This window comes from Desmodus rotundus, chromosome 3 (genome assembly GCF_022682495.2).
Source record: "Desmodus rotundus isolate HL8 chromosome 3, HLdesRot8A.1, whole genome shotgun sequence".
NCBI classification, from domain to species: Eukaryota; Metazoa; Chordata; class Mammalia; order Chiroptera; family Phyllostomidae; genus Desmodus; species Desmodus rotundus.
Window position 1 is genome coordinate 152,289,494 of NC_071389.1, and position 23,160 is coordinate 152,312,653.

At 56.3% G+C, this 23,160-nt stretch overlaps 2 protein-coding genes across 9 annotated transcripts; both read right to left on the bottom strand.

Moving 5' to 3' along the window:
* Positions 1-8,841: 8,841 nt before the first annotated feature.
* On the bottom strand, positions 8,842-9,099 carry SMIM41 (small integral membrane protein 41). Its single transcript, XM_045184358.2, has one exon. It carries the CDS (start codon positions 9,097-9,099, stop codon positions 8,842-8,844), a length of 258 nt encoding a protein of 85 aa, XP_045040293.2.
* Positions 9,100-11,258: 2,159 nt separating this feature from the next.
* On the bottom strand, positions 11,259-15,951 carry ATG101 (autophagy related 101). 8 transcript variants are annotated; one of them, XM_045184177.3, is made up of 5 exons: positions 15,380-15,651; positions 15,117-15,252; positions 14,956-15,040; positions 12,903-13,229; positions 11,259-11,953 (listed from the first exon to the last, which is right to left on the bottom strand). In XM_045184177.3, the coding sequence occupies exons 4-5, from the start codon at positions 13,152-13,154 to the stop codon at positions 11,549-11,551; spliced, it is 657 nt and encodes a 218-aa protein (XP_045040112.1). In that variant the 5' UTR covers positions 13,155-13,229; positions 14,956-15,040; positions 15,117-15,252; positions 15,380-15,651; the 3' UTR covers positions 11,259-11,548. The 8 variants fall into 8 exon arrangements, with proteins under 8 accessions (XP_045040112.1, XP_024431611.1, XP_045040111.1 ...); XM_024575843.4 differs by having other exon boundaries at positions 14,922-15,040; XM_045184176.2 differs by lacking the exon at positions 15,380-15,651 and adding an exon at positions 15,816-15,951 and having other exon boundaries at positions 14,922-15,252.
* Positions 15,952-23,160: the final 7,209 nt, after the last annotated feature.

Genomic DNA, 23,160 nt, shown 5'->3' on the forward strand with positions numbered 1-23,160 from the left:
ATGACACAGGTCTGTCCCTCTCCACCCAGCTCCCACACTGGGAAAAAAATATGCTGATTTTTTTTTTTTTTTTTTTTTTTTGCAAACCCATGAAGAGTGGTGTCTAAGGAACTGGCAGTATGAAAAGCATTTTGTGGTTCTTTGATTTCCTTGCAAATCTTCACTGGTGCCAACTCCAAAAGATGTGCATGACACTATCTGGAAATCCACCAATTTTCCCCCTGAATGTTGCTGCCACTTCTCTAAAGCCTCCATTTACACCAGTAGCATTAGCATATGATCCACTTCATGTGCCTCGGTTAGTTTCTAGCACATTTCTGGGAATTAACACATTTTTGCTTGAGAAAACAAAGAGGCTATAATGCATTTACAGTTTTTCCCTCCTCCCTACCCTGTGATCAGAAAAGTTTAAGAGGCGAAGTTACTCATTCAAAAATGTATTTCCTGACAGCCCTCCACGTGCAGGGAACAAAACCACAAAAATCCCTATGTTAATGGAGCTAACATTTGAGCAGATGGCTCAGGCAGAGAAGTTGCCAGCTAACATGGTGGCTCTTATCATGAAAACCAGTCCAAGAAGGAGGCAAGTCTACTTCAGCTGAACTGTTATTTTGCAAGGAAGGGGTACAAAGTCACAAAAAGAGAAGGGTTCACATGGACTGTCAAGTGCGAATGAAGAGCGGCTGTCATGGGGTGAAGGCATCTAGATTGAGAGGGGAGGAAGGTGTCTGGGGAGATGCAGCAAAGCTCCAAGAGGTAGCAGGGACCATATTTGGTGATGGACTGGCTGTGGAAGGGAAGGAGAAAGGGGAATCAAGGACGGCTGCAAGGGAGGGGAGGTGCCAGGCACAGAGAGCCAGAAGATGGCAAGAGCGAAGATCATGCGCTTGGAACGAGGCTGCCCTCAGCACGCGCCTCCGTGCCCTGGCCCAGCCACCCACCCCTGCCGCTCGTTAAGCTCCTGCCGCACTAGCCTCTTTCCCTTCCCTCAGAGATGCCGATCTTATGTCCAAGGCAGGACCTTTTCACCCACTGTCCCTCTGGCAGGAACACTGTGCCCCAGCCCTTCGCCTGGCTGGCTCCTCCTCATGGGTCAGGTATGGACTCAAATGCCACCTCCTGGGAGAGGTTCCCTGACCACCTCCACCTAAAGTCGCCCACAGGTCTCCGTCTCGTTACGCTGTTTTATTTTCTGCCCAGCACCATCACTGTGTGCAGCTACCTCGTGCAGCTAGTTGTCCACGCATGCATCACATGTCCCTTCCCATCAGAGCATGGGCTCTGTGGGCAGGGAGCCTGTCCCCGTTACCACTTACTGTCCAGCACCTAAAACAGTGGCTGCCCAGAGTTAGCTGCTTAGTGGACCACTGCAGAAGAGACAGCAGGATTAATGGGCGTGCAGGGGCCGGGTTAGGCTGAGGCCACCGATCTTTGATTTCAGAGCTGTGGCGTACAGATGGCGATTTCAGTTCCTGGAGAGCGGGGAGGACCCAGGGCAAGAAGGACAGGTAAGAGAGAGGCCTAGGACAGAGTCCTGAGGCACTCAGCATGCTGGGAGAAGAAAGAGGGGCTGGCCCGGCACCCTCAGAGAGGGGTGAGACAGGGACAGGCAAAGCAAGATGTCCCCAAGGGAATGCAGCTGGGAGACGGGCCTGGACTCATCCCAAGGAGGTGTCCAGAGCCCAGGCTCCCACACGCTGAGGTCCGCATCACCTGCGGGTGGAGGTAGGAATGGGGATTCCCAAAGTGGGTATTATCCTTTTCCCATTCTACTAACAAGGGGAGAGTTTCTGTTACCCGGTAGGTGGCGACCCCAGGGTGTGGGCCCAGTGCTGTTCCAGAACCCAAGGTCTCAGCCTGTCCCTCCTCTCCAGTCTCCGAGCTCCTAGGGAGTGTCACAGAAGGCACGGGGGAGCTTGAGGGAGGGGGGCTCCACCACAGTGTGAGTGTCCAGATGTGAGTGTTCAGGAAGCAGCTGAGATACGGGCTGAAAAGAGGCTTCAGAGCAACCACCCAGGGGCTGATGACCTTGACCCACCGATGTAGAGAGAAGCTGCTGGAGAGGAGTGAGGAGTAAGCAGAAGCCGAGGACATGGGGTGGCAAGCATGGGTAACTCTTCAGAGAAGTTTGGCTGCAAAGACAGACACAGGGTAGTAAGTGGAGAAGCACTGGGTGAGAAGAAGGCTATTTTAAGGTGGAGGAAACCTGAGTGTGTTTCGAAGCTGAAGCCAGTAGCCATTAAAGAAGCCTTAAGGAAACTGGGATGAAGAAGGCCGACAGGCACGCTGGAGGGGGTGGGGTGGCGAGGTGGAACAGATCCTCCCTGAGGGAAGAGACTCCAGAGGAGGTGTGCTTGCGGGTCTGGGACAGAAGTGGAGGGAGTCTTGTGTTCTGGGGTTTCTCTCCTGGGAGGAGTAGGAGGTGAGGGTATCTGAGCAGAGTACAGGGGAGAAAGGAGGGCAGGGATTGCGAGTCGGGATGATTTGCAGGAACTCAGCATTGGCAGACAGCTGGCTGGAGGGGTTGGGGGCAGGCCTGGCAAGGGGCCAGCAGAGCCTGGTGACCATTTTTGGCACCATCAGTATGCCCGGGGCTGGGATGTTCTTCAGGGGCACTCAGCAGCCCAGGTGCAAATTCAAAGAACAGGGTGTCACAGCAGTCCAGGGCCGAGGTCCTACCAGGCGGGGTCCATGGGAGCGAAGTCAGGAAATGGGCAGGAGCGGGTCTGAGTAAGGCACCAGAATCCAACCTGAAGGACAAGGAAGCAGGTGCAGGAGGGGCTGAGGAACAGGGAAGGACACGGGGACGAGGTCAGGAGACCACCAGGAAGATGTTTGAACAAGCAGTTGAGAGACTAGAAGTTCTGCCCGTAAAGCACAGCGTGTGAAGTCGAGGCTCAGAGACAGAGGAGACAGAGATCATGGGCCTGGGTGAGGTGGCTGCAGGCTCGGCCCCTCCGGCAGCATGCGGCACTCACAGAAGTCGCCTGATTCTCCGAAGGGAGGTGCAGCAGTCTTGCAGTGGGATGAGGTTCCTTTGTGTGTGTGTTGCTATCCTATTGTTTTATTTTGTTTAGGCGAGACGTGTGCATAGTAAAGCATTCACACAGTCCAAAGGCTTGTACTATTAAAAACAAACAACCACCCTCTTCTCCCTACAATGAGTCCATTGGCCCAGAGGGAACCACGCTCCCCCTTTCTTCTGTATGGGGCTCCTTTATCCCAAAGCTGAGGGTAGCTGCGGAGGCAGCTCAGGTGGTCTGTGGGGTCCATGAAGAGGCCATCCCCATCTGTCCCTCCCTCCTAGGTCTCAGGCCACATGTCCCTTCCTAGCACCCCAAAACTGCTGAGGGCATTGACACTCCTGGCCACACCCTCAGTTCCAAAATCTTTCCTTGCCTGCCTCCCACCTCCTTGGTGCACCTCCTCCACCTCCTTGCCAGCTCCTCCTCCACTCTGCCTTTAAGTGGTGGCTCAGTCTCCTCCCTTCGTGCCCCAACGACCCCACCCCATCCCAACCGATTCCCACAGCTCCATTTTCCATCTCTAGCAGCACCACGGACCAGAACTCTCTCTGCGGAGCCCCAGCCACACATGCTAACTGTCCACCTGACAGCTCCCTTTGGATGTCCCTGACTGCCTCCAACTCAACACACCAGAACTAGACTCATCAGCGCCCCCTGTGGCCTCCCATTTGCAGCAGTCAAGCAGGTTTGCGACCACCCAGCATCTTCACACCCCAGGACTGGAACAGGCCTAGATCTGGCAAGAATACACCCCCCTCCTTTGGGCCCTGTGGTTTGGTGTCCTACCCCACCCCACCACCAGTCCGAGTAGTGACCTAAGCCTAGAACATTCCATACAGCTCAGTACTTCAGGGTTAGCACAGAGTCAAACAGGCCCAGTCACAGCTGATACAGGGGTTTGGTCTGAGTGAACTCAGAGATGACCCCCCCCCTTCCCTGATAGATTTGAGGGCCCATAAAGTAAACATCCTGCCTTATGTGGGACTAATAACATGCATACTCCACGTGTGTGGGTCACATCACATCCTAGCAAAGAAAGCACTAGCCAGGCCGCGCTTTTCCCCACCTAAAAGGAGGGAACGGAGCCACAGAGGGGCAAGTACCTCTCTGCGGCTGCGCAGCTAGTGAACGCGGTGGCTGCATTCAGGCCCGGCAACGAGGTTCTACGCCCTCGCTCCGGCCACAAGATGGTCCGCAGGAGACCGGGGGAGGCTGGCAGACTACCGACCAGGCCACGACAGGGAGGAAGCCCTGCCCTCATCATCGGAGGCCCAACCCACGGCAGGCCTGAGGACTGCCCCCTCGGCTTTTCAGCCACATGGGCCAGTAAGTTCCCTTCTGCTCAAGCCATATATCATGTGGGTTTCCTGTAAAGTCAGACCCAAACACTAACTGATAACACATCACCGCAGAGGGTGGCAGGCATCACCCCCCTCCGTGATCCAGGCCAGGAGCCAGGGTGGCGTCCTCCTGCCTCCCTCTGCCCCACCCCCACATCCAACTAGTGACCAAAGCCTGAATCCCAAAGATGGCTCGGATCAGTCCCCTTCCTTCCCAGCCTTGTCCAGGCCACCACCATTTTTGCCACAGCCTCCTTGCTCTCTCTGCCTCCAGCCTGCAAACTGAGCCTAATTCCCTAAGATCCAGGTCTTACCATGGTTCCCCCTTGGGTAAATCCCCCAGGGTCAATTCCACCCCTCTCCAGGCTGCTGCCTCTCTGGTCTCACCTCCCTTCATGCTCCCTAACTACCCTGCTTCTAGGGCACCCGGCCCACACCCCCCTGCACTTCTGCCCATTCTGACCTTTCTCCCCCTCCCCACCCATGAATACCCATTCAGTACCCACCTCCTCCACGAGCCTATCACTCTGTGCTCTTGGACCTTTCCACACCGGCACTTATCACCTGTGTTAACTTCAGTTTTGTGGGCGACGATCTTCACTGGACTGGGAGCCCTCAAACGCCATAGCTCCGTCCCTTTCACCCCCTTGTCCCCAGCCCTCAGAGCGTGCCTGGCACAGAGCCGTCACTCCACAAACACTCATGGAACAGACGAAGAAATGAAGCGGTCCCGAAAACAGGGTGGGTGAGTCCCCACATCTTCTCTGTGAGCGGTCAGGTTGGGGGGCAATAATAACATCACACAACCACTGCGGTGCAGAAAGCCTTTTATGTACAGACAAGCACATCGGGTATTTCATCCGCAGAAGGACACTGTTGCCTTCATTTTATAAGGAGACCGAGGTTCGGGAAGGGTTACAGTCTAGAATTCACTGAGCACAGTTACAAAATCCACTCTGGTTTTGAGGCACCAGCCGGGGCTGTACTCTTCAGGCCCCAGCATACCTAGTACAGTGAAGCAGAGCTTTTGCCCACACTGGCCACAGGGGGGCAGCGGAGTGTTGGATGAGAGTCACTGTCTGCCTCACCTCCCACACCCTTAGAAAGAGCTGGACCTGAGACTGGAAAAGCCACCTCTGGGGAGAGACCTGGGGAGAGGGGCCCTGGCTGGGGCTGCTGTCTCAGTATCTGCCACAAACAGTTCAGACTGGAAGTAGGGGCGGGAGCACCACCAATGCCAGGAGCCAGGAGCTGGAAACACAGTGTACCACAAACTTACATGACGGGCATGTTTGATAACAAGCCACAGGAACTGATGGGTCATCGCTGGGGCACCCAAGACTTCTAAATGGGTGACACTGACCCACAGCTCTCAGCAGGGACAGGTCACTGGTCTGTCAGATTACGGCCACCTTATACCAGAGACAGGGCATGTCCTCAGAGGCCTGGCAGGCAGGGGGCACCACCAGCCTGTGCTGCAGAGCATCCAAGGTGTGTGGCCAACTCCAGTGTCCAGGACACACAGTGGTGGCCCGAGGGCTTTCATTCCTGACCTTGCAGCCCCACACCTACGAGGACTTCAGGAGGCCGATCAGAGCGATGAGAGGCAGCAGCTGAGTGGAGGTCTCACCGCATCCAGCTTTCTCCCAGTCAGCCATGTGCAGCGTGCGTGGGCCCAGCGCAGTGGAGTTCCAGCAGGCTGAGGGTGCACTCTATGGAGAACAGGCCGAGCGAGGCTCAAGAATCTGTAAGAGACAGCCGGCCTCATCTTTGCTGGAAAGGGACCTGGGCTATGTGGAAGCCAAGGAATGAGCTGGATAAACCCCAACAGCCTTTTCCAGATCAGGGCGAAACTCCGGGACTGGAGGAAAGTTAAAGCAAGGTCTCCACCCGTCTCCTGGCCAGTCTTTTCCCCCAAGGACAGTGCAGACTGACAGAGCTTGCCGAGGATCCAGATGCCCAGCCTCACTGCATGGCACTCAGGTCTGCACCCACTCCCACCTCTGGCTCCTAGCTGTGGCCTGGGAGGTGGGGCGACAGCAGCACCCATTTCCCAATTTTCCCAATTACCCAAATTCTTTTCCTTCCCACTCAGTCTGACAGCCTTGACCAGGGTCAGGGCTCCACTGCAAACAGTCCAGTATCTTTCCCCAGGAACGCTGAGGTCCCCAGCTCATGACACACCCCGATTCTACAAACCCTGAGCTGCAGGGACAGCACAGACAGAAAGTTGGATGAAGAAAGCCTTTGCCTACCCCCTCCCCCTCCCCTCAGCCCTGCCTGGGTGTCAGCAGACATGATAATGCTGGGACATAGCCCTACCCTCTAGTGAGTCTCTCTGGGCCCCGAAAACCACCCAGGCTTGAACCCAAAGGCCAATCCAAAGTTATCACCCTTACTTCTGATCCCTCTGCTCCGGCCACTGGGATTTTTCTCATGGACATATAGTCCGGGTGACCCTGAGCCCAACCCCAAGCTCAGGTTCTGACTAGGAAAGCTGAGCGCAGCTGGCTGGGGAGTGGCTGCAGCATCTGGGAGGCTGTCCCCAGCTGCAGGAAGGTAACTAAGAAGGCTGCCAGGAAGTAAGGACAGGAGGGAGGCAGTAACATGAGAGTTTGGGGTTCTGCTTTCTTTGGGGGGTGGGGGGAGAAGCCATATTCTGCATCAGAGTCTCAAAAAGTAGTAGGAAATGGGGAGACGGGGACAGAGCAAGAGGGGTAAGCTAAGGGAGGACTTCTCACTCAGGTGCCACCGCCACCCCTGAGCTCAGAGTCAGGAGCCCCGGGGTACAGTTCCAGTTTTGTCACTCACTTGGGCGCATCACTTCCTTCTCTCTGTGCTTCCCCACATGTGAAATGAAGGGTTCTCAGTGCACATGGAGACTCCTCCCCCAGCTGGGGAAGCGGAGGGGCGTGCAGAGGGAAAGGACCAAAAAGCAGCAGAAGGTACCAGGCGTCATCAGGGTGTACAAATGTGGAGGCAATAGACAAGCTCCCACCCTCCCCCAGGACACAGCCAAAGGAGGTGGGGTGTGTCCCCAGGGTCCAGCCTGCTTCCCTGGTGCCAGGAGCAGACACATACACCCCTCGCTGCCCCAGCCAGCCCTCTCTCCAAAGGGGTGAGGGTGGCATCCTGAGGTTAGATGTCTGCAGCTCAGCAAGGCCAGAGTGGCTCGGCTACTGGGATTAGCACCACATCCTGAGCTGCCCTGGATAGGGATCACACATCATCAGCTTCACAGTTGCTTAGCAGCACCCTGCCCACACTGTCCCCTTGCCCCTCACTCACCAGCCCCTCCTTACATGCACTAACTCCTTTCTCAGAAGGAAGCAGGGACATTGCCTCTGCAAGCAGGGAAGGGGGGGTTAGAGGGGGAAGACAGAGGCACCCCCAGTGGATAGCCACACCCACAGACCTGCCAAGACCCCCAAGATACAATGTTGTTGGTGGAGAGGGACAGTGAAGACTCCTCTGCCCAACCCCTGTGGCTCTGTCCAAGGTGGCCTTGGCCTGGAATTACCCAGCCTTCAGGCCACCCAGGCCCTCCAGATGGTTCCTGTCCTTGGAGAGACAGAGGCAGGAAAGCCCAATGGAGACCCCACAGCTGGGAACCATCCGCCCCAGCTTCCTGGGGAAAGTGCTACTGAGGTCCCCCAGCTGTTAGCAACCTCCATCCTCCACCACCCCCAAATATGCCACAAAGCTCCTTGCTCTGGGACATCTCTGTCCACCCCCAACCTGAGCAGGGGCTGGGCGAGTCCTGCTTCCCCCTGCACACTTCCCCATCCCCCAGGGTCATCCAGACCCCTGGCAATGCCCCTGCACCCCTGCTCACAGTGAGGAATCTTAATCCTTCTCAAACCCCCTCCAGAGACAGGCTTTTAGATGGAGTGGGGGGAGGGAGAAAGGACAAGCAGCCAAAGGCCCAGATTGTCTGAGTTCCTGTCGCAGTTTCTCCTCCACCTTCCAGGGGAATGGGCAGTGATGGGGCCCTTGAGTTGAGGCAGGAGCAAAGTGGGTGCGAAGAAGACAGACTCCAAAGTGCACCTCGGCGCCTCCAGACAGACGCCCTCCTCTTCGTGCACCCCACCTCTCCCAGTTTGTGACGGCCTACTCTAGAAATAACACTTGGGGCAGGGGCACCACTGCAGGAGATGACAGAGGTGAAGGGGCAGCCCCCCACCCCCAGATCCCGGCACAGGGGGTGGGGGGTGGGAGCAGCTGTGGTCCCCACCCGAGGGAATTCCAGAGGCAGGAACCAGAGGTGCTGAAGAGCTGATATGACTGTACCCCCTCTGCGCCTTCTCACCTGTGCAGCCCGTGGGCCTCAAGGGAAGGAACCTGAGCCTTCACTCCTCCGCAGGGGCCCTTGGCGTGATCCTGAAGACACCAACACCCGCGGCAGCTTCCTCACAGTCCTGTGCAGAGTTTGAGGGCGGCCGGACACTCACAACCCTGGAGCCGCAGCCGGGTGCCTAGGAGTCTTCGCTGCCAGGCTCAGTCTCTGGGGATGCGCGCAGCTCACGGGCCAACAGAGCAGTCAGGCCCTGAGCTCGGAGGAGGAGGTCACCTCCCAGGAACAGGAGCCCACAGAGCACGAGCAGTGCCAGCACGCCCAGCACAGCTGCCTGCACCAGGTGCGGCCCTTCTGGGACCTCTGGCTGCACCCCCGACTGGTTGCAGCAGGAGCTCAGCCAGGCGGCTCCGGCCGTGGCGCCCTGCGAGGCATTCATGCTTCAGCGCCAGCTGCCCAGATGTGCCTTGATGTGCTCGGGACTGTGAGATGGTCAGATGGGTGGGAGCAGGGGCTGGCTGGTGGACCACAACAAGCATCCGGGAGGGGCCTAAGGGGCGGGTCCCAGGCACCCTAAGCCCCGACCCCTTTCACAGACAGGCCCTTCCTAGACAAAGGGCTCCTCCAGTGTGGACTATGGCCCGGACTTCCGGGTGGGGGCGTATCTTCTAGTTCCAAAGGCCCATACACCTATGCATGTAAGTCTGGCCCACCAGCCAAACCCAGGAATCCTGTCCCCAAGGCTCTCCCTCCCCCTTGGCAAAAGAAGTCAAGATGGCACCTTATTCAGAACCCTGAAAAGCTCTTCCAGACCCCATCCCAGGTGCTGGCTGGGGTTCTACCAGCTTAGCAAGACGCAGGACACAGGACCAGCAAGGGCCACCACCTTTTCTGGGCTTTCTGCCCCTGGGCCAAAGCTCAATACTGCTAGATGGCCCAGGTGGCCACTGGGACAGGAGATAAATGAGCAGCCTCTAAAACCTGAGTGACAGGTACCCTTCCTATCCTTTGAGAGCCTCCTGGGGCTGGACAAGCAGGCCAGTGCCTCCTTGGCCCCACACAGGAAGAGATGGGAGGACAGGGACTTTAAGGCATTCTCTTCCTCTCCTTTCCCCATTCCTCTGCTCAGACCCCAGAGGTCAAGGAGAGTTACAAACCAATGGGAAAGCTTTGAGTCACCAGAGCTTGGGTTCTGCCCTTGGGTAAATTAGCTTCCTACCCCCAGGAAATCTCAATGCCAAAAGGGATGATGTTACGGTCCTGCCTGCCACAGGGAGCTTGCTGGCAGCTGGTTCTCCAACAGCCAGGCCAGCGTCAGAGAGTGGAGCAGAGCCTGGCTGCAGAAAGAGAAAGCTGGGATGGAGGGAGACCCTCCTGCCCAGGTATCCTGAAAACTCCTACAGCAACCCGGAGCTCTTTAAACCAAGGCAGTGCTAGTGAACGCCTGTATCGTCCAAACCCTCAGAAGAGATTAGCTGACGGCCAGCGAGGAGGAGTAGGTCACCCAGACTACAGCAGGCCAAGCAGGGATCACACACCATGAAGGACTTGCTGAGAACGGGCCTTCCCCATCTCCAAACCCCTGAGAACCTCGCGAGTTCTCCAATTCCCCAGAAAACAAGGGGAGAGCATCACAAAACCTGTCACGAAGTATCACATGGCCAAAAACTGCTTGGAGTAAAAAAAATGTGCAAACGCTTCCTTGCATTCCTGGCTACAACTGGCCCGTGGGCCCGGCCCTGCCCCCACCCCAACTGTTTCTCCCTTGGCGCCCTCCCTGTGCACAGTGTAGTTAGTCCGTTAGTACCAGCCCAGATGTAAACAGAAACCATCGTAAAATATGGAATCAGTAAAAGGCACACGATGGAGCTCACTGATTTTGAGTATACTGGTGTTGAAACGAGCGTGTTACCAGAGCCGCGCCCTAACCACCAGCAGGGGCCAACCTGACCTGGAAGAAGTGGCACCAGACACATCTCCAGCTGGCCCTCCTCTCTCCAGAAAGAAACCCCAAATCAAGGGAGCGTTCTGGTGCAGGTTGGGCCTATGTGTGCTCTAGGAAGACGGGAGATACTCTTCAGAGTCACCGTGAAGCAGGGCCACATAATGTAAACGGCAGAGATGTCACAGCTTCCTTAGGAAGGGAGGACAGTCGTCAAGTCTAAAAGCAATAGCTCCTGCCCTGGCTGGTGTCACTCACTCAGTGGACTGAGCACGGGCCTGCGAACCAAATGATCGCCGGTTCCATTCCCAGTCAGGGCGCATGAGAGGCAACCACACACTGATGTTTCTCTCCCTCTCTTTCTCCTTCCCTTCCCCTCTCTCTAAAAATACACACTCTTTTTTAAAAGTTTTAAAACAAAATAAAAGCAATAGGTCCTAACTGTGCCCTCATCCAAGGGACTAACCATGGTCACTCCTGGGTGGGTGACATTGTGTGTCCCACAAAGTACAAAATCGGTCGGCTTTCATCTTCCTGTAATCCTGTCCACCACTGCCCTCGTCTTGGAATAATACCCTCGACACACACCAGTCTCCTCACAAGTCTGCCGAAAAGTGTTAATGTTTCAGGGCAGAACACACGCAAGGCAAGGGAGCTCACGTTCTCAGTTTTATTCACCACCCTAATGACGGTGCTCCTGTGCAGTGGAGAAGGAAGGGGCCCCACCAGAGGGATGGCGGGGCAGCCTTGGCCTGACTTAACCGTCAGCGAAGGTCACGAGGCTGACCGGAGACTAGCAACCCCACATCAAAGAAGCCAGGGGATGGCCCTTCCAAGTGTCATCAAGAACCTGAATCAGGTTCCAGAGCCCCACGGGCCTAACAGTACAGTCCCCAGGAACCAAGGTCTGTGTGCCATCAAGGAGCACCAAGGCACCCAGGAAGACCTAGAGGGCCAGGGTGTCTTTGATGAGCCTGCGCACGGTGGTGGTGACTGAGGTGCCCAGGGCATCGGTGATTTGGAAGGAGATCTTGTAGAGGTAGGGCTGCACGTCCCGCAAGCCTGTGTCAAACACGTTGTCCACTTCCGACTGCGTGGGCATCTTGGGCAGGTACTCGTGCCGATTCATCACCTCCACGATGTTGATGATCTTCTCACAGAGCTTCTCCCCCACCTTCTCCCGACAGATCTGCCGCTCCTGCTCTGTGGCCAGGGCGACCACATGTACCTTGACCGTCCACACCTCCCAGGGGATGCACTCGTCCGAGAAAGGCCAGCGAGACTTCTTCTTCTGGTAGAACTCCAAGGACATCTGCCCCAGCCCATCGCCACCTGAGTTGCGCAATGCATCCTGGGGAAGAAGGGGTAGGTAACAGATGAGCAGGCTGAGACAGGAGTTCTCGCCCTGTGAGTACCTGCTTCCTACACCCCAGGGAACTCTGCTGTCCTAGCTCTGTAGTCCCTCAGGGAGGGCAGGGAAGGGGCAGAGGAGGTAAAGGACTCAGGCAATGTGACACAGCAAACTGCCCACCTGAAATTGAGTGGCTCCAGCAAAACAACAAAACGTGTCTCATTGCCCAGCTCCCCCAGCTCTGTCCAGAGTGCTTGGTTAAGCACTTACTCTGGGCCAGGCACTTACACACTCGCTCCTCCCGCTCCCACTCACCCCTCTCAACAACTCTGGAAGGCAAAAGTATTAAGGTAAATGAGGCTCAAAGTTATCTTGCCAAAAGTCACAGGCCAGTGAGCGGCTGCGCCAGGGTCTGAATCCACATTGTCGAATTTCAAAATCCTTGCTTTTCTCCTTTACATGCAAGGCCTTCCTTCTCCTTCCACAACCCCACCCCTTTGGCCCCCATCCTTCAAAACGTATTCTAACATCTCCTACTCCCCAGGTAAATCCTATTTGCTTTCTCCACCGCCAGTGAAGCACAAGGCTTCTGCTTCCACTTCATTCGCTCCACGGCGACCTAAGCCCACAGCCTCTAAAGAAAAGGAGGGGGGACTATAAAGCCCAGTGATCCTTGATTACAAAGAAAGAATCCACAAAGCAGAAGAGGGAAGGGAGAGAAAGGACAAACCAGACCTGGCTGCTTCTCCCTCTTCTCATCTGATAAGCAAATGGGACCACCTGGCCCAATCATTCTGCTCACACTCCCCCCACCCCCGTGGCATGTGGTGACCCCACACTCCCCACCCCGCCCAGGGCAGCCAGAACCCTTTCCATGTCAGTCATGGAGAGCCAACCAGAGGGTGAGGGTGCTTCCCTCGAGTCCTGACAGGACCGTGCCCCACCTTACCTTGAATTCCCCGACAACCTTGCGCAGGGCACGGTCCAGCTCCTCAGAGGAGACGCGCACATAGGTGAAGTCAATGAAGTCACAGTCGACATCCTGGGTGCCCACCGTGCCGATGGAGTAGGTGCCCTCCTTCTTGTAGTGGAACTTGCCCGTGCTGCGGTGCAGGAGCACCGTGTGCAGCACGGCCAGCATGGCCTCCTCCACCTGCCGCCCCTCTACCGACACCTCCAGCACCTCCGAGCGGCAGTTCATCCTGCAGCCCGTGGCCCACGACGGGTGGGAGACAGGAGTAAAGACCGGGAAGCTTCACCCCACCCGGGGGCTGCCCTGCAAGAGGAGCCAGGTCAGAATGCTGCCACCTTCGGAACGATCTGCCTGTTACTACTCACTTCCTCCCAGGCCCGGCGCAGCCCATGCCTCCACAGCCTTTCCCCGCATTTCAGCAGCACCGACTATCAGAGAATCTTAGACAGTCGGGAGCGGAGCAGGGCAGAGCTTCAAAGGGACCAGGCCAAACCGCCCGCCGAGGCTTGGATTCCACTGCGGTGCTCGCTGCGGCTCGCAGCACTGCTCGCCGTGCCACGCCTGTCGGGCACCGGCTGTTAAAGGCGAATGCAGCCCTGTGCCTGAGAAGCTGCCAAGACGGAGGAGCGACGGGCGGGTCAATGTTACCACAGCGGCGGGACTACACGTCTGGTTTCCTGGGACCCTGAATGACCAGGTTAAGGATCTGGAGTCTGACCTAAGGGCAGGGACAAGCCAGTGCATCACTGTGCCAAGATCAAAACCAGACATCGGAAGTTAGCTCTGGAGCAGCTGAAGAGGCAAAAACAGTGTGACCACAGACAGAGACTGAAGTAATGCAGACAGGAGCGGAGAAATGCCATAATCCCCCCGAGTCCCTAGAGGGAATGCAGCCCTGCCAACGCCTTGACTGAGGCCCAGTGACACTGACTGGGAAGTTCCGCCCTTCCAAAATGGGGCCCCCAAACCCATAGCCATTGACCCATGCACTGGGAACAGAGCTGCTGTGCCCGCCGTTTCTGTGTCCACCCCAAGGATCAGCAGGGCCCCCTCCCCTGCCCCCAGGGGCAGCCAGGCCTTGCGACTGCCAGTGCCCTAACAGATATTTCACAACAAAAGCCTTCAGACAGTAACGACGGTAACGCAGGACCTCCCACAGCAGATCATCCCCTCTTGAGACAGCTCTCCTGAAGGAGTTTGTTTCTTAGTGCTTCAATCCACCAGTCACAGTTCTGATATCAAGAGCCACACAGAACAAACCTCGACCCTTTTCCACAAACAGGCCTTTCAGATATTTAGAGGCAAATCTCTTCATCGCCCCCTCACCTCCTCTACAGATTAAAGATCTTCATTCCCCATAAACCTGCCAGCCCAACATCCCACCTTCTCTCCTTGGTTTATTTCAGTCTGTCTCTGTCCCCTGTAAACAGTGGTGCTCACTACAGAACACACAGGGCAGCAGTCAGACATTAACCTGGCCCCGCCTCTCACGTGGCAATCAGCCTGGGGCCACCTGTACTGGCAGTCATCTGTCACAGGGGTGGCCCTGGCTTGTCTCTCCCACTCGGCGGACAGCACCTGGTGGGCAGGGCCTGTACCTATTCATCACCAGGAACTGGGTACCTGGAACCCAGTACAAAGTCAGTGCTCAATTCGCCCCGCCCAGGAATTCCTGGTCCTTCCAAGGGCTGCAGGATGGATTTCCCCTACACTCTTAGATCAAGGATAAGCAGGGCTCTCCTGTTCTTTTCTGCCCTCTAGTTAAACTCCATCCAGCAGTTCCCCACCTAGAGAATCCCAGCTCTGGTCCAGCTCCGGTCCAGCTCCCCTCTCTTCCACAACTTCCCCCTCTGGTGCCCCCACAAACCTTCAAACAGGCCATATACATCGCTTCACTTCTGTCCCAAGCCCAGGATCTTCCCTCCTTCTCAGCGCTATTTTAGGCTCCACTTCTCCAAGAAATCAGTACTCCAGCCTCCTTCCCACAGCACCCACCTTTGGTCTCTGATGAGCTTGTCTGTCCTCTCACCTTCACCCCTGCCTCCGGTGAGCAGGGAGTTCTCCAAAGCAGGGCCCGGGAAGAACCGTCACTCTGGTCGCCCCCAGACCCAGGTCTGTGGAGCACAGGGGCAGAGACTGACAGATGCCTTCTCAGAGCCAGGCTGGGGCCCAGAGCACCCCCATACCCACCTCACGTGTACAGGCTGAAGCGGGATCACTCAGTTTCTGATTATCCCCTTCCTCCTCCTCCTCCTCCTCCTCACGCCCGGCTGCGATCCCCGCAGGTCCGCCCCAACCTCCGCGCGGAAGATCGAGCGCAAGAGAACTAAAAGCGAAAAACAGAAAGCGTTCGGCTAGGCATCAAGAGACTCAGGCAGGACTCAGGAAAGACTTCTGGTCCGGGTCCCGTTTTCCCCACCGCCACTCGCCCAGAACCTCCACAGTTCAGATACCAGGGGTGGAGCTGACTCCGCAGAGGTCTCTCTCCGGCGCGGCGCTCCGCGACCCACCTGACCCGGCTGGGGAGTTCGAGGCGCGCCCTGTCTCCGACCGGCTCGGGGAACGCCCGCGCTTGCCCAGGAGAAGGGGGCGGCTGGTTAGAACGGTGCCCTTCCTCCCCGAGCCCGCGCCCCGGACTCGCGGGCCATACAACTGCGACCCCGGCGGCGCCCCACCACCTCTGAAGGAGGTGATGCCGGCCCCGGAAATCCGTGCCCCGCCCCTGCTCACCGGATGGCTCCACTTGCCCCAGCGACCACCGGCGGGGGGCGCACAGCTGGCCAAGCCTCGATACGAGTGCAGCTGCCCGCACCGTTTCACACTCACGCGAGCGGACAAACATAGTCATGTACTGCTCTGTAACTCGTATGCTATCTTGTTCTTGATTACCTCTCGGATTTTAAGATTTGATGGTGAGAAGTAACCCCCTCATTTGGACGACTCCATTCACTTCCACCACCGAGAACGTTGTTGTGCTTCGGCCGGAACTTCCGCCATAGAGATGAGAGGGAAGGAGAGGCCGAGGAGCTCTGTGCTGCCTCGCGAGGATGAGAGGAGTCATCCGCGGCGAGCCGGCCCCTGGGGCGGAGACATGGTCCCTAACTCCGAACTCAGATGCCCGAAAGGGGTACCGATCGCCCAAAATGAGGGGCATGCTGCGTGGAGAGGTGCCCTGGAGGTGAGTCCAGGCCAGTGCGCTGCATGACGCTGAGTGGATGGCAAAGCTTTAGCTTTTCCAGTGCATAATAGCCAGGATCCCTGGTCGCACAAAGAGGCTGGAGAAAGGGACTTCACCTTACTCTGTGTTATCATCTATATACAGTTGGTGCTTTACCTTGACCAATCTGGTGACAGTTTCTGTAAGGCTGGTAATTCTGCCATTGCCTTTGCATGCGCCTGTTGACGTCACTCACCCTTTCTGATTTCCTCCTCTAACCCGGGAGCTGTTGTAAGGATCACAAGAGATAATTCACATGGAAAACCTTTGTGGACTGTAAAGTGTTCCATGAATAGGAGTGCATTTTTAGTGCTGTGTAACTTCCTGGGAGCATGTGTGGCTCTCCTGGTAGGTTGTACACCCAGGGCAGACAAGGGTTTTTCAGTTACTCTGTTAGTGCCCACTGGGCCTGGCACACCCCCAACCCCACAAGAGGCACTCCTTCCATGTTTACTTGGACATTAAGATGCTCATTTTTCTAACATGCACTTTCTCTCCCAAAATAATAATACCTAACATTTATTGAATGGAATGGAAAAGGCATGATTCTAAGTGTTTTGTATATGCTAATTAACTTAACCCTACAAGATGAAGAAATTGACGCTGGGACACCTTGTTACTTGCCTAAGGTCACTGGGTAAATGGCAAAGCCTGGAGTTCAAATGCAGGATTCCTTACCTCTACAGAAGTTCTCTTTCTGATTTCTCCACCCTCCCCCTCCAGTGCACCACCACACTCCAATATGCTGCCCCCAACACCTGCTCTCCAGTGGAGAAATGCCTTGATTAGTAGTGCTTGCCAATTTCCCACTACAACCAATTTCAAGCTACAAGCCATCATTGAATGCGGAGTCCAGAATGAAAGATTACTTTCTGATCGTCAGAGTTACAATTGGCTGTAGAGTACCAGGACCAGCTGGCTCTAGCATACCATCATCACCTACCTGCCCTTTAGACTTCCTTCTCCCACCCAGTTCTTCCAAACACCCCTACTCAACCCCCTCTCCTGGCTGACCTCCCCACTCCATCTATTCCCTATCCCCTTCCTTCCCATAGTTCTGTCTTATGCAGCTGTGGTCCCTGGCTTGTCTCTGTTCCCATTGTGGTTACCTCTCCCCAGGCAGCCTCAGAGTACCTGCAGAGCCTGGGGAAGGAGAAAACTGCCTGCCTTACAGACCAGCAACCTTTTCTGGAGCCTGGCCTTACTTAACCTGGAGGGAATCAGGATAACTATGAAGAGGGGAGGGTCTGCAAGGATAAAGGACGGGGACTCTGGGAGGTTAGAACTCCAGGGTGGGGGGAACCAGAGCCTAATTCCCAGGCACTGCAGTGAGTGAGGGGAGTGACTGACCTCTCTCTACCTCCGACACAGTCCATCTGTCCCTGTGCTGCCACCATATCGACATCATCATCATCCATGACATCATCATCGTCCATACCACCATTCACTGAGACTTACAGGTACCAGGCAAGCACCTCACATGCACCCTTGTGTTGATTTCTCCAACCACCTTTGAAGGGAAATATCATTTCCCCCAACTTACACAGAATGCGACAGGCTTAGGGATATGTAGTGACGGGCTTTAATGGCTGATTTTATGTGTCAACTTGCCTGTGCCACAGAATGCCCAGACATTTGGTCAGCCATTGTTCTGGGTATGTTTGTAGGGCGTTTCTGGATGAGCACACTTAAATCCCTAGACTGAGTAAAGCGGATTGCCTCCCCTAGTGAGGGTGGGCCTCATGCAAAAATCACCCCAAACAGAATGAATGGCCTGACCCTGGCACGAGCAAGTGGGGAGCTCCTCCTGCCTAACAGCTTCCAAGGTGGGACATTGGTTTTTCCTGCCTCAGACTTGAACTGAAATATCTGCTCTTCTTGGTCTTGAGACTCCCAGCATTTGGAACTACACCTTCAGCTCCCCTGGGTCTCCAGCTTGCTGACCGCAAGTCTCGGGACTTGTCAGCCTCCGTACTCACATGAGCCAATTCCGTATATGTCCTCTTTGGTTCTGTTTTTCTGGGGAACCCTGACTAATGTACTTGCCAAGGCCACACAGCTACTCTTTCCTCATTCTGCCAGTCCTTTTACCCATTCTTGTCCCTACTCCAAAATGCACCCTGTCCATGGAGCCTTTCCTGCCTGAAGGTGAGGCCGAACCCTCTCACCTCTCTTATCTCGAGCTCAGATGCTGGCCAAGACTTGCCTCCTCTTACCTCCCTAAATCCTTATAGGGTAGTTCTCATGGTACCTCAGTCCTTGGGTCCTATACCCATGCGAGTGGTCCTGTCAGGGAAGGCAGGCCTTGGTCAAAATAGAGAGACTATGTGGAATGAATTCTCCCATCCTATGCCACTACCCCTGGTGGTCAAGATGTAATCATTCATTCATTCATTCATTCATGCCACACATATATAACTGTCCACATGCTAGTAGGCCCATGTCATTCCAAGGTGGACAAGGCAGAACCCTGGCCCTCTGGGAGCTTGGAGCCTTGCAGAGGAAATGGACCAGGAGATATACTTGGGCAAGAGAACACAACACGTGGCATGAAAGAAATGGCAGCAGGTTTTGCAGGGCTAGAGGGGGCCAGCATGGAGGCTGCTACTGTCACTCCAGAGAGATGTCTGAGGCTTGGGTGGAAAATGAAGTGTTTGGAGTGAAGAGGAGCCCCAAGCCGTGCTCCCAGCAAGTTGGGAAGTGACTGGGCACCAGAAGAAAGCTGCAGAGAACACAGGACAACAGCCTGTAGAGATGGGCAAGAAGGGGGTTCTGGAAGGTGATTCCAGAAAGAAGTGGGACTACAGTGAATTATTCTGGGGAGGTTTTCCGAGGAAGAGGACAGAAAAGAGTTGGGGGAAGAGGTCTCACTGAGGACCGAGGGTGGAAACAGGGTTCTGAGGCAGGAAAGGCTAGGGCTCCTCAGCCAGAGCCCAGAGCCACGGCCAGCAGGCAGATGGGCAATTGGCTGAGGCCCTCTGAGTCCATGGAGGGACCTTGGAGGCCAACTTGAGACCTTGGGAGTAGGCAGCTGGCTGTGCATGAGTGTGACCTCGGATGTCCCCACCCATCCTAGTGCATGCCCCAAGGGAGAGCCGATCCCTGAAGCTGGCCCCACAGGCCACCCCCAGCCATTCCAGAGCTGACCCCTGTGGCGTCACATGGATGACTCAGGCCCCGGCAACAACAATAAGTGGGACTGACGTCAGGCTGGGGGCTCCTGATGGTGACCAGCCTGGCTGGGTGGCCAGCACCCTGCCTGCTGACACTCTGACCAGGCTGGGTCTCAGGGGGGAGGAGGACCAGCTGTCCCCTTCTGACATCTGCCTCCTGGAATCCTGGGCAGGGGCTCTTCTTCCTCCCACCCTTTCTGGGATGTCACCCCCAGCCCCCCTCCTCCAAGGCAGAGGAAATGGCTGGGCGGACGAGAGAGTGACAGAGAGCGTGAGAAAGAGGCACCTCCCAGCCCAACATCATCAGGCAGCCTCTAGACCTGGACTGGGCTGGGAGGTGGCACGTCTGCTACCAGTTCCCTTGGGGAACACGGGGGTCTGTCCTCCCACGTGGGAGAAAGGAGGTACACCTCTTCTTCTGGGAAGGTCTGTGTTTGTCCTTCTGGCCAAGTTGGGGTGGGGGTGAGCCTTTATTTCTGTGTCAGTCCCACAGGGGTAAGAAGTCCTCTCTCCATCCTGCAAAGTATGTGCGTCTGTTCCTTTGGGATGCATGTGCGTATCTGTTGTTCTTTGGGGCACAGGATTCTGTGTAACTGTTCTTGCAAAAGCAAAGGGCCATTTACTTACCCTTGTCAGAGAGTCTAACTCCCCCTAGGGGCTGATTCTCTCCCCCTGGTATCTTGTGGAGCTGCAGAAATCTCTGTCTATCCTCATGATATCCCAGTTGCATGGGATGGGGTCCAGATCTCCTGCTTGAGCTCCCGTGTGGGGGCCCCTTCTCTCTGATGTGCCAAACCAGCAGGGTACCCCGCCCGCCTGGCTTGCAGCTGGACACTGCTCCCTGCTAACACAGCGTGGGGCAGGACAGCCACCCCACCCCTAGTGCTCTGCTCCCTGGCCCAGCCGCCACCCCCAGTCCCTTCGGCCACGCCTGAGTAGGGGCTGGACAGTGCCAGCTCCTGAGTCAGACCTTGAGGAGACCTCAAGTGGCAGGGTCAGGGCCCTCAGGAGGCAAAGCCAGGGTTGTGGGGAGGATGACTAGAGCATGAGCCCGAAGGCAAGGAGCGAGGGCAAGTAGCAGAAGCCAAGGCCAAAGTTTCCGGGGCCCCGTAGCCTCCTGGGCAGCTGAGTCCTGCTGGGGACCCTGGAATGTGCCTCCCACCCTCAGAGTGTCCCTGGCTGTGTGGGGAAGGAGATATTGGGGGCGGGGGTGGAGGGGGCTTTTACTCAGCTCTGCATTAACTACTTCCTGTCTTCACCACAGGGAGCTGGAGGTTTCAAAGTCCCATCAGTCAGACAGACCCCCTGCTGGAGTCAAGGCAGAGCCTGGGAGAAGCCTGAGCCTGGAGCTGGGGTGGAAGCAGAGGTTCCAGGCAGGGCCTGGCCTATCCAGAGAGGACAGAGCAGCTGCTGGCTGAGCGGTGGGGCTGCAAGGCCAGGCCTGGCCTGGGCTAGAAGGCCGATGGACAGAGTCTCACCCCTTCAGCCTTGTCTTCTGAGAAAGCCCAGTGGCCCAGGGTTTCTGCTGCAGTCAAGGGTTTGGTGGGCACTGTGGCTTGTCCAGGTCTAACCTAAAACTTTCTGGGACTCCCCAGGCCCAGCTCCACCCAGAGGGAACCTAGCACTGCCCCCAACACACAGCTGCCTCATGGCCATGAAAGAACATCACTAGCAACCTGCTGACTGTCCTGTCACAACAACCTTCCACCCCTGACGGGTTGTCTCACAGGCTTCCTTCGGTAGCCACAAAGCTGGCTGCCGCACAGCCCAACACGCTGGACATCAGACCCGGCTATGTGGCACCATACAGCTCAAGTCCAGTGTGGAAGTCAGGTTGCCCATGACCTTCAGAAGCTTCTCAACCTCCTTGAGACCTACCCTCACTACCTCCCTCCATAACCAAGTCCTAGTGGCTGGATCCCAGGTGTGGGGCAGCTTCCTCCATCCCAGGCCCTAGGGAAAGGCCATTAGGTACAGACATACCCCTGAGGTGCAGAGCGCCCCTCAGACCCTAGACCTCAAAGCCACCACCAGCCCCCTGCCTGCCCTAGTCACAGTGGCACCTTAGGGCCAAGGAGGGGGCCAGGGCCCCTAGGCACCAGGCCCAGCGTGGGTGAGATGGGGGGATACAGGAGGCAGGCTTCCTGGGTCTCCGTGTGAAGACAAACAGCAGGCTTTGAGGCCTTGGAAAATCCTGCCCGGGATTCCAGGCCCTGCTAGCGTCACTGCCTTTTGACTATTGTCCCCGTCGGAAACGGGCCCAGCCCCCGACCAGCTGGGACAGAGCGGCCATTGTGAGGCCCCACCAGGCTCAATGCCCCCTTGTTCGCCCTCCCAGCCCCTAGCAAGACCTGGAGGCCAGTTCTTCCAGTTGCTCAGTGGAAAGAAAGGGCCTGTCTGCAGGCTCCAGCCCTTGGGCGGGGCAGGGTGGGGCTGCAGAAATCAGCCCCCAGCCCTGTACCCCAGTAGCCAGAGCTCTGAAAAGGAGCCACCATTCCTGGAGTTTCTTTTATATCGGAGGCCCTGGGCAGGGGGACCTAGTGGCTAGATACACCCAACTCGTCCAAGTGACCTTGGGAAAGTCATTTCCTTTCTCCGACATGAATTCTCCTCTTGCAAACACAATAGCTATTATTATTGGGTGTTTGCTATGTACTGGGCACTGTTTGAAATACTTTGCATGCATTCATTCATGTAATCATTTTAGCAAGTTTATGGAATAGGTACAATTATTTTCACCATTTACAGATGAAAACACTGAGGCAAAGAAAGGCAAAGTCACTTGCCCCAAATTCCACAGCTGTAGCCGAGATTTAAACCCAGGCAGTCTGGTTCCAGAGTCCTTTCCCACTCTGCCATGAGGTGAGGATAACCACACTTTCCTCATAGGGTGATGGCAAAGGCTTGAACTAGCAGACATATGAAAAGAACCCAGTGGGCAGTAGAACATAGTATGTGGTAGCTATCACAGCCCTGCAGGGCTTCGAGATCTGTAGGGACCAAGATTCTCCACTGCACACCCCATTCCCCAAGCCTGGCCCGTCCTGCGGCACCCAAGTGGTTCTTTCCCTTCCCCAGGAACCGCCCTGTGCTCCACATCTGTCTGTGCAGGAAAAAGGCAGAACACGGAGGAGAACGCACAAAGGCAGCAGGACTCAGTCCAGCCACAGTTGGTGGGAGATTTCCTAGCAACCTCTGCTCCTAACCACAGAATCGCCACCAGACTTACCCCCCCGCCCCCAGGCTGAGGAAAACGGCTTCTTGGAGAGCAGCACGAAGTTGAAGGCAGGGCTGAGAACAGAGGCAGATCTCCTGACACCCCTGCCCACTGCCTAGCCAGGTGCTGGTGCTGCAACATAAGCTCACGCAGGAGTTCTGGGGAGGGGGTGGGGCGCAGCAGGGACAGGTGCTTGGAAGCCTACACACTGCTAGGAGTGGCAGTCACCATGCACAGTCCCCAGAGCTCCCCACCTCACCCCCACATGGACCATTCAGGAGGCCTGGAGTTGGACTGTCTTCCCAGAACCCAAGTGAGGGCACATGGCTGGGCCTCCTTGAGGAACTGCAGGCTGGCTGGAGCCCTGGGGAAGGCCCTTGGCTCTGTCCTACTCCTAAGCAGAGCTCTCTCTTGTTCGACTTCCATCTAACAGAGGCGGCCCTCACCCGGTCAGAGGCCCCGGGGAGGTGGAGACTCACCCAGGAGGTAGGTCCTAGGCCAAGGACTCTATGGGTCATAAGGAACACTCGCGAGGGGACCCGCCTTCAGGGGCCTCGAGAAGGAAATCGTGTGGCTAGACAGGCACCGAGAGCAGTGAGGGGCGGGATGCTGCATGGCTGCTCCCTC

What these genes read in the sequence shown, in the direction of transcription:
- SMIM41 (XM_045184358.2), bottom strand. Translation starts at nt 9,099, where the DNA reads ATGAATGCCTCGCAGGGCGCCACGGCCGGAGCCGCCTGGCTGAGCTCC.
- ATG101 (XM_045184176.2), bottom strand. Translation starts at nt 13,154, where the DNA reads ATGAACTGCCGCTCGGAGGTGCTGGAGGTGTCGGTAGAGGGGCGGCAG. An exon ending in AGGTTGTCGGGGAATTCAAG is followed by an intron (nt 11,954 to 12,902) that starts GTAAGGTGGGGC and finishes CTTCTTCCCCAG; the next exon opens with GATGCATTGCGCAACTCAGG.